General features: G+C 47.3%; 1 protein-coding gene across 6 annotated transcripts in view; it reads left to right on the top strand.

The window, feature by feature from the left end:
• The window catches only part of mybpc2a (myosin binding protein Ca), a 38254-nt gene extending 33066 nt beyond the window's left edge, over window positions 1–5188 (top strand). For all 6 annotated transcript variants that reach the window (XM_029507823.1, XM_029507821.1, XM_029507819.1 and 3 more), the window contains 6 exons: window positions 415–610; window positions 1493–1632; window positions 2066–2225; window positions 3403–3539; window positions 4298–4484; window positions 4812–5188. In XM_029507823.1, coding sequence (XP_029363683.1) covers window positions 415–610; window positions 1493–1632; window positions 2066–2225; window positions 3403–3539; window positions 4298–4484; window positions 4812–4846 — 855 coding nt within the window. In that variant the 3' untranslated portion in view covers window positions 4847–5188. The remainder of the gene's footprint in view (window positions 1–414; window positions 611–1492; window positions 1633–2065; window positions 2226–3402; window positions 3540–4297; window positions 4485–4811) is intronic.
• The last annotated feature ends 9407 nt before the right edge of the window (window positions 5189–14595 follow it).

A 14595-nucleotide genomic window follows, 5' to 3' on the forward strand; every position in this document is an offset into this window, starting at 1 on the left:
TAACAAATCCAAACGCTCTTCGCTGGCATGTTCTTGGAAATGACTAAAGAGAAGCTGGAGACTTCCCTTCTTCTGCAGACTGGTGAGGCTCTTCCTTTTCCCTCTGAAATGCAAATCAGATCTGTAAACCCTGCGAGGAGCAGAGAGAGCAGGAGCTCAAAGGGCACACGGAGCATCACATCATTTGACAGCAGCTCGCAAATTGTTGTAATGGTGAAGAGAAGTGAAGCATAAGCGGCAAAGGGGGGGAAGCCATTGTTCTAAATAAAAATACTCAGCTCCGCTCGCCTCTGAAAGAGAAAGATGAAAAGCATGTTTGGAGACAGAGGGCGAGGCTCATGGTAGAACACGTTTCCTTCCTATAGCTGAAACCAAAAGCTGATCAATCTCTGAATGTCATGTCTCTCTCTGCAGGGTAAGCCCCGCCCCATCGTGACCTGGTTCAAAGATGGCGCCCCCCTCGATGACAACACGGTGGGAACTCGCACCAGCGACGTGGACAGCATCCTCTTCATCCGCACAGCTGAGAGGAGGCACTCCGGGAAGTACACGCTGTCCGTGCAGATCGAGAACATGATGGACAGCGCTGACATATTCATCCAGGTCGTAGGTCAGTAAACCTTTTTTTAATTTTGATGATAATTCCTAATTTCATACTCTCGAGGATCTTCGGCTCCAAGTAGGAAATCATCAAAGCACTAATCCGAGCTCCTGCGCTGCCACCGCAGCCTCCAGCTCATTCTTCACCTTACGGCTCGTCTCCCCGGGTCAGGCTGCCGGGGCGGATTATTTGGCAGGGCTCTGCTGGGATTATTTACTTGTAGACCGGGATTAAGTTTGGATTTTGAGGGCTACTCTGTCACTTTCTCTTCTGAGAAGGTTGAGTTAATGAGAGGCCTGCGATGCCCCCCCACACTCCTCCTCCTCAGCTGATGTGTCACTGCGCTCGTTCAGCACGAGACAGGAACAGGAAGGATTAAACCAGAACGGCAGAGCTGCTGTACTTCCACAGAGGAGCGTGTGCGGAGCAAGATTAATGACAAATACATTACTATGTTGTGCAGTATTTTTGTGCTGCGCTGCATTCAGGCCACACAGACGGATCGATGATAAACACGCCGCATTCTTCCGCTTTGTAATCTGGCCAGACAAAGTGCTATTTCTCAGTTGGCCAGCTCTGCGCCAACAGTTCCTGCAGTAATAAATGCATCAATCACCCACTTTTGTCTTTTCCTTTTGCTAATCCCTACGTTTTTTTGATTTTTCTTTTTTTATCTCTTCTGCTGTAAGTGCTGATTTCTCCCTCTCTGCAGGACTTCCCTGCTGCAGATCTGTTTATCAATCTCTCCGCCTCTATAAACTCTCCTGCATCTCCACGCGGCCAGGCAGAGAGAGTTTATTATCTGTACAGTCTGTTCTCTGCTGCTCCTGATTGTCTAATGAGTTTCATCGCTTCACACCAAAAATCCCTCCGACTCCTGTCTCCTCACAGAAAAGCCGGGCCCTCCCATCGCCATCCACGTCACCGACGTCTGGGGCTTCAACGCCGCGCTGGAGTGGAAGCCGCCCAAAGACGATGGCAACAGCGAGATTATTGGCTACATGGTTCAGAAGTCTGACAAGAAGACTAAGGTACAGGTGAACGGTGAACGGGGGGGGCGGGGGGTTCAGGTGAGGTGACTTCTGGAGCTTCTGCAACAAAAACTAGTAAAAGTCATCAGAAACTAAACAGGCAGTTTGACGTTTTTTGCCAAATGGTTGATCTGCCAGTATTCTTCATTTTGTGTTGGAGAGAAAGACAATAAACAATAAAAATAATAAGAATAAAAAAAGGGACAGCTTGGTTGTTTGCAGTCTGCAGTGGAGCTTCATGATGGTTCTCATAATTTTCATCACGCAACTGCAAAGGCTGGCTGCGCTGTCACGGTCATGACTCCTGAATAGACTGGAAGTCGGACGAGAAGAACATGGAAGCTGGGGATGGAAGAATCTTCTTATCCAGATCCGAAGCTCTGAGCTTTAAGCCTCTCTGAACCTCTGCCCCCTCCCCCCTCCCTCACATCAGGAGTGGTTCACGGTCTATGAGCACAACCGGAGGCCCAGCTGCACTGTGTCCGACCTGGTCATGGGGAACGAATATTCCTTTCGAGTTTTCAGCTTAAACATCTGTGGCTTCAGCGATGATCCTGGTTTCAGCAAGAACACCGCCGTCATCTGCAAAACAGGTAATAAGACCCCTTCAGGGCGACGTGACGGCCACAGCGTGTTCACTCACAGCAGAAACCAACTCACCTGAAATCAGCACGAATGCAAACTGTTGAGCTGCTTCTGATTAATTGTTGGTCGTCATTAATTGCATTAACATGCTATAAAGGAAAACGAATCCAGGCTGATTGTGCTAAACGGAAATATTCTTTGACAGAGTGTTAAATAACATTTAATACTGGCCGCGGATTACGAGAGGAACTAGGCTGGGAAATTAACACCTGCCACCAGCCAAATGCTGCTAATGTTGTTGTGCTATTGCATTTGCTCACTCCACCAGAAGACTTGGCAGCCCACCAGACAATCTCTTTTGTGTTCCAAGGAGCAGTCTGGCCTGTAAAATTGTGAGGATTGTTGATCAGTCGCCCACCTGACCTCGGGACGCAACAAAAGTCACGTCCCTCTCTAGATAATTGAAATCATAATCTGGAAATTAATGCAATTTGCTGGTGTAACAGAATGGTGGAGTATGAAAGGGAGAATACAGTCAGTGATTAAATAAGCGTCTTGCAGCAGTTTGTTGTTCACACTTATTCCACATGCTGTTATTTTAACGTCCATCAATATCAAAATCAACGCTTCTGGCTCTCATCAAGGTCCGTTCACATACAGTGAGTGATCATCAGACGATAATGTTCAGTTTGAATTCAATATTTCACCAGGATGCATATAAAAGTTTAGCTTCTGCTTTAGAAGAAGGTCACATTCTGTGTCTGCTGCTGGAAAACACGTACATTCACGTCATTATACTGAACGGTGGATTTCTCTTCATTATAAATTCATTTCTTATTTTTGACAGAAAAGGTCTTTCATTTACACACTTGCTGCTAGACTGGCTAAATTTATATATCTATATATTTCAGTGGGACATAATCAGATTGATGGAAGATGCATTCTTTCTTTTCTCTTTCTATTTTTGCTGCAACATGTATGAAAAACACGTGGTGTGTTTATATCTCGATAATGTGCCGCAGGATGTGGACACGTGATTCATCATCATTTTGCACAAAACGGACGAACGTGAACTAATTCGGTGTTCGTCCAACTTCAGAAATCTGATATAAAGACCCAGAAACAAGCTTGTTTGCTGTGGGTTTCTAAAAAATACATACCTGAGCCACTTCTCCATCCACCCAGGCCTGCAGTACAACCCCGCCCCCTTCAAAGAGCAGGACATGTGCAGGTCCCCCAAGTTCACAGCGCCGCTGGTGGACAGGAGTGTGATCGCCGGCTACACCGCCGCCATCAGCTGTGCAGTCCGCGGCTTCCCAAAGGTACCAAACCTCGGTACTTCTTTAATAAGCTCCAGCTGTTGCTTTATTCTTGTTTAAAAAAAGGTCCAGACGGTCTAAAGGTAAAGAACGCTCAGTTTCTTTGACAGCCAATCAGAAGAGAGGATCTGAGCCTCTTTTCTGATCGGCTGACTGAGTGACACTCTTCATAGGGACCTTTAACACGTCGCTGAAATGTGGTTCAAAGTTCAGATTATGGACAAAAAATTTTTGTAAACAGTCAAATGTTTTGTTCAGCAGAGTTTAGCTTTTTTTTTTTTTTTTTTTTTTAATAAATCCTTCGTCACAGATATATGGATGTAGGTCCGGAGGACATTTTTAAAAATATAAATATATAAAACTTTAATTCAAAGCCTACAAAGCTGAATGTACATTTGATAATGTCCCTGCTGCACTTTACAAACACAAGCTCTTCGCCGCAGCACCGCCGCCGGCCTCTGGTCACCCTGCTGCGAGGAAACGCCACAGATTTCACGCTTACTGTCTTTCAGAGCGAGCGTACAAGTTTAAAGTGTCAAACAGAGAGTGTAGAACAGTCAGGCAGGATTGTGGTGCCTCTGCAGCAGGAGTGTCTTCTTATGTCTGAAGAGGTGGAGCAGTTGTTTTTTTTTTTAATCACGCCAAATCGGCCATGATTTGTCAAGCTGAAATGTTGACCTAATTTCTGCTCTCCTCCCTTTACAACATCCCTCAACCTGTTTCCACTCTCCCTCCTCCGCCTCCATCGCACTGTTCCTCAGCCAAAGATCACTTGGATGAAGAACAACATGATCATCGGTGAAGATCCCAAGTTCCTGATGCAGAACAACCAGGGCGTGCTGACTCTGAACATCCGCAAGCCGAGCAAGTTCGACGGCGGCAGGTACTCCTGCAGGGCCGTCAACGATCTCGGCCAGGACGAGGTGGAGTGCAAGCTGGAGGTTCGAGGTACGCAGTTTGAAATTCTCTTCCCATAATGCAACAGATCCGGAACACAGCTCGGGTCACGGGGCGAGTTGGCGTCTCTCGCTGCCTGACAGTCTTCAATAAAGCTCAGCGTGACAAATCTCCATCTCCTCAGCCGGCCCGCTGATCTCTCTGTGAAGCTGCAGTTGAAATTTTAGCCGAAAAAAAAAAAAAAAAAAAAAAAAAAAAATCACCTTATTGTGTTTTGTCAGTTTAAAGTTTCAGACGACTCTCGAGCGCTGTGGTGTCTTCCGGTAGGATGATCTAGCGGCCACTCAGGCTGATTTAAATTTCTCTTTTGCTCCACAGCTGTACAAGAGAAAGTGGAGGAGGCGAAGAAATGAGCGACAGCATGAAACAGCAGAGGATACAGTCGAACAGGAATAGCAATGGATTATGTATAACGGGATATTCATGAATAAATATGATTAGAATAGATCACTGCTGAGGCACTAAAGCCAGCCCCCCCCCCCCCCCCCCCCCTTCTTCCTGTGTGCTTGGCTTCCACCGCTGCAGTGACGAACGCCACAACAGTAATAATGCTGTGATTTCGTACGGCGAGCTGCCACCCTGAGAAGACGCCATGGAGTCGTGGCGCCGCCCGCTGCGATGGCACACGGAGGGATTCTTCTGATCTGTGAAGTGCAGCTGCCATTGAGCACACTTATAAAACAGCCTTTCATCCATTACGGCCTCCTGTGTTGTCTGTTTTGTGCCTGCTGGGTTTTTGGGGTTGTTTTTTTTTTGTGTGTGTGTCCGTTTGGGGGTGAATTTATGATTGTGGATTCAGCTGTAGCGCCGAAGTTCCAGAGCAGCGTGACCGGACCCTGCCTCCTCGCCGCGGCGTCCTGTGGAGAGATCATTATTCAGCCGGCCGTCGTGGATCCACCAGGAGTACATCTTATGTGCAGATACAGACCTGCTGCATCCCTCCCACACACAAACACACACATGTTGACTCGCACACTCACACTCCCACATGGCAATCCTCACGGCGTGACCTCGAGTGGCAGGCCTTTACAGATACATGGCCTAACACTTGTGCACATGCGAACGCAAACATACACTCCGAATCAGGGTCTCATTAGCATCGCACACTAGAGACTAATTAATGCAGCCATCAACGCTGCCCTAATTAGCTCTCCCACGTCATTACTGAGCAAACGAATTACCGCTAATTTACACACCCGCAAAACAAACACAGAGCCATCTCTGCTGGGAGAGTCCGCCGCGGCTCGCCTCACAAACCAAATTAAGGCCTCGCCAAAGTGATGCAGCCCGGGCCGCCGTCCCCAGCGACCCCGTCCTCCCTCCCCCACACGCCCCGAACTGCACCATCAGATGCTCAAAGATCAAGTTGGAGACAAAAAAGCCAACACATGAAGTAGTGTAGTGGGGTTTACACCCCGGGCCTCTTCAGGTCCTGGTCCTGGTCCTGGTCCTGGTCTCAGGGCTCTCCAGCAGGGGGGGTAAGAGCACAACTGACTTTTAGTGTCCCGCAGTGTAATTAAGAACAGCAGTGTTTCGAAAAGATGTCCAGAAACCAAACACATCCGGTTCGCTCCTTCACATTGTGGCGAATCCGGGCGGTCCAGTTGAAGCAGGAAGAAAGCCGCCTGGTACCTGAAAGTAGGGCACCGCTGGCTGCACAGCAGACCTGAGGTGCAACACAAAGCTGAAATTTCGAACCCTGACGAGCTGTAATTGCCTCGGCGAGGATTAGGGGCGATGTTGATAGAATCTCGGTGTCAGTTAGGCCGAGATGCGGCGTGGCGTGTTACTCTGCTGATTGACACATGAAAGCGGCGCTGAAGGTAAACCGCATGCTACTTTGCATGCAAGTTTTTTTTTTCGGTGGGGAAAAAAATGATTCTTTAGAAAAAGAAAGAAGAAAATGGTGTGACAGCTCGATACTCCACCTGAGCTCAAAAGTGATGTTCAGTTGCTAAGCAATCTAACTAATTGTATCTACTGGCATCATCTGTGAGCCTTAAGAAACTTTGAAAACAGGAGACAGTGCAGGTTTTGTTGCTGTCAGTGTGCGTTTGCGTGTCTCCTCCTCTGCTTAAGAAAGCTGGAAGTGGTAAGCCAGGAAAAAAATAACAGAGCGTTTTGTTTTGCGCTCATTCCCTGTGACACACCTTCAGGCTCTTTAAGTTTGTGATGTCTGAATGAATAATTAATGAGGAAGCACGGCAGCCCAGGAGTGAACCGCCGCCTTCCTCTCCTCACACTGTATCTTCGCTGCTGTCTTTCCAATATTAGAACAGATCTGCTCCAGACGAAAGATGAGACAAGAGAGAGTGACAAGACGAGGAGGGGGGGGGGGGGGGACAAGAGACACCAGAGAGACAGACACAGACCTCCTGAACAGTAGGACAGAGGGAACTATAATTATGCAAGTAATTATACGTGAAATCAGGGAGTTGGGGTGAGAGAGGGAGCGTCTCCGTTTCTGCTGTTTTGGGTTGCCATGGCGCTCCCAATTGAATCCCTGTGAGACTAATACCTCCAGTCATCCCGTTCATCGATTAAAGAGCCGACACCCACCCCGAGCTCGCAGCCCAGGTAATGAGCACGATGTATCTGAGGGGTGTGGGGCCGTTAAAGGAGAGCTCTGCCCTCACATTTCACAGTAATGACGGACCGCCTCGTGCACACCGCCGCCGCCGTTGAGCAGAGGACATTTTTTACGAGATGCTGCTCAAAGTCTGCAGGAATGCCACTCAGGCCGGAGGAGGGACTTCTAAACGCAGCGAGTTCAAAGAGCCAGAACTGTAAATCAAAACGCATTTTTGAGCGTTTTGTTGAAGACAGAGCAGAATGAAAGAAAAGACTGTCCACGGGGACAACCTGTCCAATATTGGTTTACGAGCTCCTCTACGGAGTCCCCAGACAGCCATGACACCAACTAGAAACAAGAAACAAGCTGCTTCGGTGCAGTTAAATGGAAAATGGCAGCTTTTCCTCAGAAAATAAAACATGGAGTAGATGTCGGGTTACAGGTCTCCTCCGTCAGCTCACACTGTGTTAATCTGGATGGGCAGAAACAAACATCACAACTTAACCCTAATGCTCTTTTCCAAATGATTGAAATCTATTGGAAAATGACGTTATTTCTCGCTTGATCTATTAGCTCAGTAAACGTTTTAAGTCTTCAATATGGCAGCAACCTCCTGAAAACCGTCATGAATGAAGCCCTGAAGCATCATTTTTCCTGATTGTGTCGGAGCTCATCTTAAAGAAGAGCACATCACATTTCTTCTGAAATTATAACCCAGCCAGACAAATGTACGCTGAACGGGTTATGATGTGCTGTAATCGCCCTTTCAAAAGCAATTCCACTGTGAGCGAAGGCAGGACAAAGTCTGCAGTGGTCTCTTTAAACAGAAACGAATCCCAAACTTCACAAAGCTTCGAGTGTTCCAGTTAGTCGGATCGAGTTCATCTTCGCTCTTTCTCTCTTTGAGCAGGAAAAATGATCTCTCTGTTATTATTCCTCCACTGCAGCTCAGCTCAAAGAAGAAATTCTGTTCTGACCGGATCAACTTCAGTGGATCTTTAAAAGGCCATTTGTCTTCACATGCTGTAAATAAAATGAAATTTAATGAAATTTAATAATCAATCGGACTTGTGACGAGGTTGTTGATTAATATGGAAGGAAAAATTTGGGAATTTGGTAATTAAGGCCGCCTCGTCGAGGTGAGAATTCGGTTTCAGGCAATAAATTTAGCCAACAGAAGGTTCTCCGAAGGAACGCGTGGGTGCGCACATGCATGCATATGTGTGTAGGTGTTTAATGTGCTGGCACGGACAAATGAGCCCCATATTGTGTATGTGAATCCATCTGCACAGTGTTAGAGCGGCAGTAATGAAAACATATGCAGGACGCCGATAAAGACGAAGAGTTGGACAAGTTGGACACTTGAACCTCACCAGCCCCCCCCCCTCCAGTGAAAGGCATATGGGGAGGATTCACCAAGACTAAACGTGATTAAAGGAAAAGATTTGGCTTTGTGTTTTTGGCAGAGGATGCTGCGGACCATGATGCTCTGGGAGTTCGGTCTGATGATTGATCTGCATGGTCATGTAACACACAAGGACTACGAGGACATTTCAAATGGCAGATACAGCCTCGGGTACAAACAGATCTCCATCATGATGTCTGCACACACACACACACACACACACTGATACATGAGGCTAATGCGTAACAAGACTTTGTAAATACTGAGCACTGAGACAAATCTACGGTGGTTTGTCACAGATGGACCGAGCAGACTGGACTGCTGCCCGCGAACGACAATGAGGGATACAGTTCTGTGAGGAGGATTGTAAATTCAAATCCAATGAAGAAAGAGGAATCTCTCTCACACACACACACACACAGACACACAAACTGTCTTTGTGGGAACCCTCCGTTGACATAAGATCCAGACCGAGACCCAAAAACAAGATGGAGTATAAAAAAAAAGTGATGTTCTTAATTGATAATCTTAAACTTGAAACACTTCTGGAGAAATAGATGTGTTGGAGTTGTTGTTCCAACTGGGAGAGTTCAGACTTCAGCAGGCTGAAGTGGATTAAAGGGCTTCGCTGTGACATCAGAGCGGGGGGCTGTGACATCAGAGCGGGGGCCGTTGTTGGCACTCGCACTGAAACCGGACAGGAAATGGTTCACGGTCGTCCCTTCGCCTTCTCGAGAAAACGCAAAAATACTTTGAGCTCTCAGTGACTCGGAGTGCCGGGAACAAGATGTTTTGAAGCAAAACTTCGTGAGCAGCAGCTTCATCTGAGATCTTCACAGAACTTTGAGGGCTTCCCACTTGAAACGCATTCATCCAGGAAACAGCAATGTGAGCTTCACAGGGAGGACTGGAGCTGCTCAGGCCTCCTTATTATTCACGTATTGTTGGAAGTGCTGCTTTTATTTTGTGTACGCTCCCCCCCCCCCCCGATTGTGTTCATTTTGTTCTCTCTCTGTGTGCGTTTGATCCTGACGTCTTCACCTCATCGTTAACTCCCAGCAATCCTCCAGTTTGTCACAAATAAGGCAGCCCCTCCACCTTCTTTCCCTCCTCCCTCCTCCAGACACCCACAACCCCCCAGAGAAGAAGAAACTGGCAGCACTAACAACTAATCTCTGCACTTTGGGAGTTTTTTTTTTTTCCTGCTGCAACAGAAAAGCCTGGCTCTTGAATTAGATTTGCTTACTCATCCTCAGCCATCTTCAAAGGACAGATAACTGAATATACCTTGTATTCATTTCATGCCACTGTAATTGTTTTTTTTTCCCCACTGAGCAAATCCTGAGCAGGTCTTTGGGGAACAGAATTGCTTATATGACTCTGCTTTCATCTGCGTTATGTTTAGTTATAGTATTATTATTTCTGGGTTTTGTTTTCGGGCCTATTTTTTATCCTTTTAATGGACAATTTGTTTTTTTTTTTTTGCTTCTTGATTTTCGGGGCCAGCCTTGTGCCTCAGGTGAGAAGGACTCATCTGCTGTAGCAGAAAAAAAAAAGCCTTTCGGTCGTCCCATTAAAACAATTACGCTAATTTTACTTTACTTGCAAAAGAAAAAAAAACAAAAAAAAACATAATGTTTTATTTTAAGGAATTTGGGGTTAGAAAAAAGAGCAAATGAAAAACCAAAAGGGGAAAGTGACGCAGTAAGAAAAGGATAGGGGAACGACATACAGTTTCAAGACTAACAATCTGTTGGTCTGCTGCAGGAAAACATGAAAGCAACGCGTGAATTTTCAATTTCTCTTCAGTTTAGCAGAATTTCTGATTTGAGTAAATGTAAATAAAGTATAACAGGACAGTAAACCCAGCTGGACGTTTCTGCTCTTCCTCTTTCACTGTCGAGGGCAGGAATCGTTTAATCTTCCCAGCTCCACATTGAGATTGATGTTATTAGTTTGCCTGTGCTTGTGTGACCAAAGCCTGACAATTAGACGCCTCAGATAAAATCAGAGCCTTTTGACGCATCAGAGCTGGGGCGAGATATCACTTGTTACTGATGGATCTAAAATAGGACAGATTAAATTTCACAGTTATGGCACTTTGCTGTTTCTTCCCTCCTTCTCTTTGCGACACAAAGTGTTGTTGGTTGTGTTTCTGTGTAAATGTTTTCCTCACATCTCTGGTCTCAGTCTGCAGCTTCGGAGTTAAAGGAGCTGCTCTGATATCAGCCCGAAGAAATGAAAATAAGCTTTTAATGGCTGTAAGATGATAAGTCAGATCCGGATGACTGCAGTCACTGAGGCCAGTCGAGTCGAGTCACGAGGCTCTTTGAGCAAACTTTGACTTTTGGAAAATGCTTTGTTGTGCTGAGAGGCCGCACGCTGTTTGTATTCCGGACCATCCCGACTCCTCCGAGCTGGATCCATCAGGGTCCGTAAATGAGGCAGTAAATTGACTGCTCTGTCAGCTTCAGCTTTACACCCGCCTCCTCACCGGAACACGTTTGGACAAATCTGCATGTTCACAGGTAGAAAATCAACGCGTCTGGTTATCTGACATCTCAGTTATCGACACTTTCTGCATCCAAACTCTCTCTTTGTTATTTAGATTTCCATCTTTGTCACAATTATTTGGATTTTATGATGTTAGGCTATTTTTTTTAAACAGATATGTTGGTCTGCTGATTGAGATGTTGACAACAGACCCCCCTGAAGATTTAAATTTGGTTTGAGCTCAGCCTTAGACCAGTTCAGTCCTGGGGGAGGAGTCTGAACTCTGACAGACAGGCGTTCAGCCGAAACACAAACCGAAGGAGCAGAGGATGCTTAGGCATCACGGTGAAGCCCATAATCATGTTTGGCTTTTGCAGAGCGTGCACAAGAAGCAGATGCACAAGTGCATGCACACACACGCAAACACATGAACACACACACACACACATGTGCTAAAGACAATCGGCTCAAACAGCCACACAGCCAAAACCCATCAAAGCTCAAATCCATACATGATGTACATTTAGTCCAGTGCAGAAATGTATTGTTGGGCTGCATCAAAGGTTCACACACACACACACACACACAGAGTCCATGTATACATGTGTAGCTGGACTGTGACAATGATATTGCCGCCGTTGGGGAGGAGAAAAGGGAGAGTAAAGATGGTGTGAGGGAGAAAAGCGGTGGAGCGAAGGGACGAGCGCAGCAGTTCTGAAAGCGTTTGGCTCCGTTCTAATGGTTGCCATGGTTTCGAGATGTTTCCATGGAAATGCTAGCTGCCAATAAAATGAATTTGAGGAGGATCTTCGCAGCAGGTTGGCAGCAAGGTGAGAAGTGATGCAGGGTGGGGAGGGAGGACGGGGCAGGACCAGGAAGGAGGCCTCTTCTGCTTCATGCACCAGTCACCTGCAAGGGTGTGTGTGTGTGTGTGTGTGTGTGTGTGTGTGTGCGCGTGTGTGTGTGTGTGGGGGGGGGGGGGGGGGGTTTAGGGGTAAACAAGGTGAGGAGAACACGACAAGCAGAGGAAAGCAAAAGGCACTGAGACTATTTCAGTCTGGATGGGTTGCCGTGGAAACGGCAGGTAAATACATCGGAGCCCGTCTGGTCATGTGCGATCACAATCGTGTGTGTGTGCGTGCGCACAAACTGGACTCACAACACTTTTCCTCTACCTCTCTTTCACTGAAGCTGTATGACGCACGTTTGTTTTGTTTGTGTGTTCAACGTCCCCATGTTTCACATTTCAGCTGCTCCTTCGAGGGCTAAACAAGTTTTTAATGTTCACTCAGCCAGAGAGTGATATCTGCTGCTCCCTCTCCTTCCTTCCTTCCTTCCTTCCTTCCTTCCTTCCTTCCTTCCCACATCTCATTCCGTCTCTCTTCTCTTTTACTTTCCTCACTCTCTCTCTCTCTCTCTCTCTGAAGGACAGAGGTATTCCCACATTTCTTGGTCACCATGGCAACGCTGCAGCAAGAAACAGAGAAAGATGCTGGGGGGGGGGGGGTTTAGTGGTGGTGGGGGGGTTGTTGGGTGTTGGTGGGGTGAGGCTGGGGATGTATGAACAATGCTAATGCTACTTCACCGATCATCGATTGTGTGTTTTCCCCTCCATCTCTCACCCCCCCAACAACAAAACTAGCCCCCTGACACCCCCCCTCCCCTCTTGTCATTCCCATCGCTCTCCTTCCATCCTCATTACTCTCACGCTCCAGCCGCCTTCCTTCTCCCTGTGGTTTTAAAACTCAATCTCCACATTGTGCTGTCATTGTTATCATTATTATTATTGGGTCATTTAGCAGGCGGCGCCGGTATCCACGGCAACCCAAGAGAAGTGTCAACGGTTCCTCTGTGAATACCAGTATGGACGAGCATCCATCAATATCCCAATGAGTCATTATCGGTCTAATGGTGAGGTCGCCGCTGTCACACTGGACTATAAATAATGTCGTCTCATTAGGCGCCGCCGCCTCCGTGCGTAAACAGGCCTGATGTGTGTGTGTCTGTTTGCATGTGCTCTTATGTTCTTTATTTGGGGGGCAGTAATGAACACAGCTAAAGTCTGGTGACAGCTGAGCCGAGGTGGGGGGGGGGCCCAGGCAGCTGCATTGGAGCCTGACTGTGGGGGTGGACTCAATAAGCCAGGTTCTGGAGTAAATAAGGCGCCGCAGAGATGTGCATGGCTGCCGGCTCGGCCCCCGTGTCTGCTGTCTCCTCGCAGTCCTGCAGGACCGCAGTGGCTCCCGGCTGTCAGAGCTGCTCGGGAGCCAATCGATGGATTGAAGACGCTGATGAGACTCGGGGGGGGCTGGGGGGGAGCTGGGGGGTTCACCTCAGCCATCGCCTCCTTGCCTCAAGTCATTACCGCAACTACTGGAATGGTTTTAGCACTGCAGCATCAGGGACGGCAGGAAGTGGGCGGTGACCACGTGCACACACGTCAGTACAGTAAAGTGTGCAAGCGTTCACCTTGGTGGAACAAACAGCACATTTACGTAACCGGAGAGACGAGTAGGAGCTAGCTCGGGGTGGGAGGGGGGCTCCGCTCTATTCGTACCATCAGGCTGTTTGTCTCCTGCCCCCCCTCCCGTCATCTGAACCCCCGTTGGATGCTGGGGGATTGAGCGGCTCTGAGGAAACGGAGGTGAGGGTGAGAACCCGACGTGGGGGGTCCGGACAGGAGCCTGCGATAGCATCATATCAAAAGTCAACACGCTGCTCACACACCCCCTCAAAGAGCTGTTTTTTCTGCACACAAACACGCACACAAACACGCACACTCGTGCACACGTTGGCTGGCGGACTGGTGTTACATTGACGCCTCCACTGGTGTCTGACAGAACATATGCCTGCTCTGAGGGAAGAAAAGACATCTCTTCATGGATAGCTGTGCGTGAAATAGTGTCCCTGGGTAAATCCTTGTTATAAATTACATCCTTTGTTTTTTGCTGGATATTTTCCTCTTCTTTTTTTTTTGACCTTCTCCTGGGATGATATATTCTCCGCTCGGTCGAACCGCAAACCGCTGGTGTCATACCTGCCCTTGTATGTGACTCAGTGTGTGCAGCTTTTTCCATCATGTCAGACTCTGTTTAACAGCACGGCTAAAATGTGTCACTGTCAGGTGGAAATCGAAATAAACCCGTTTGTTTTCAGCTTCACTGACACGCGTGGACTCAAAAAGCCGCTTGGCGATCTCGTGATTTTGGTTTTCACGTCAGAATGAGAATTAGCTGAGCCTCTCGGCTGTGACGCAGAAATTATGGAAAGAGTTGACTCTGACGACGACGACAGACGGAACCTCAACTTCTGAGCACTTTAACTGGCTTCTGCATCTCAGCACACCTTCAGCTAATAACACAAGAAATGCTGCTCAGAATGGACATTAGACGTTTCCCTATTTTCTGGATAAAAACTGTGTAAACCAAATCTGACCACAGAAAGTTCCTCTCATGTAATGATGGAAAATCAGCTCCAAAGCCTCGAATGCTCTAAATATCGAATATAGAAGTCAGTTTCAGATTGGACAGATCAGCTGATTCTGCAGTTTAAGGAGGAAACAGGAAGAACCATCAGGAGGAATAAAAGCTCTAAAGATGAACTTGACGACATTTTCCATCAGAAGCAGGATT

The sequence above is a fragment of the Echeneis naucrates genome, chromosome 8, assembly GCF_900963305.1.
Source record: "Echeneis naucrates chromosome 8, fEcheNa1.1, whole genome shotgun sequence".
NCBI lineage: Eukaryota > Metazoa > Chordata > Actinopteri > Carangiformes > Echeneidae > Echeneis > Echeneis naucrates.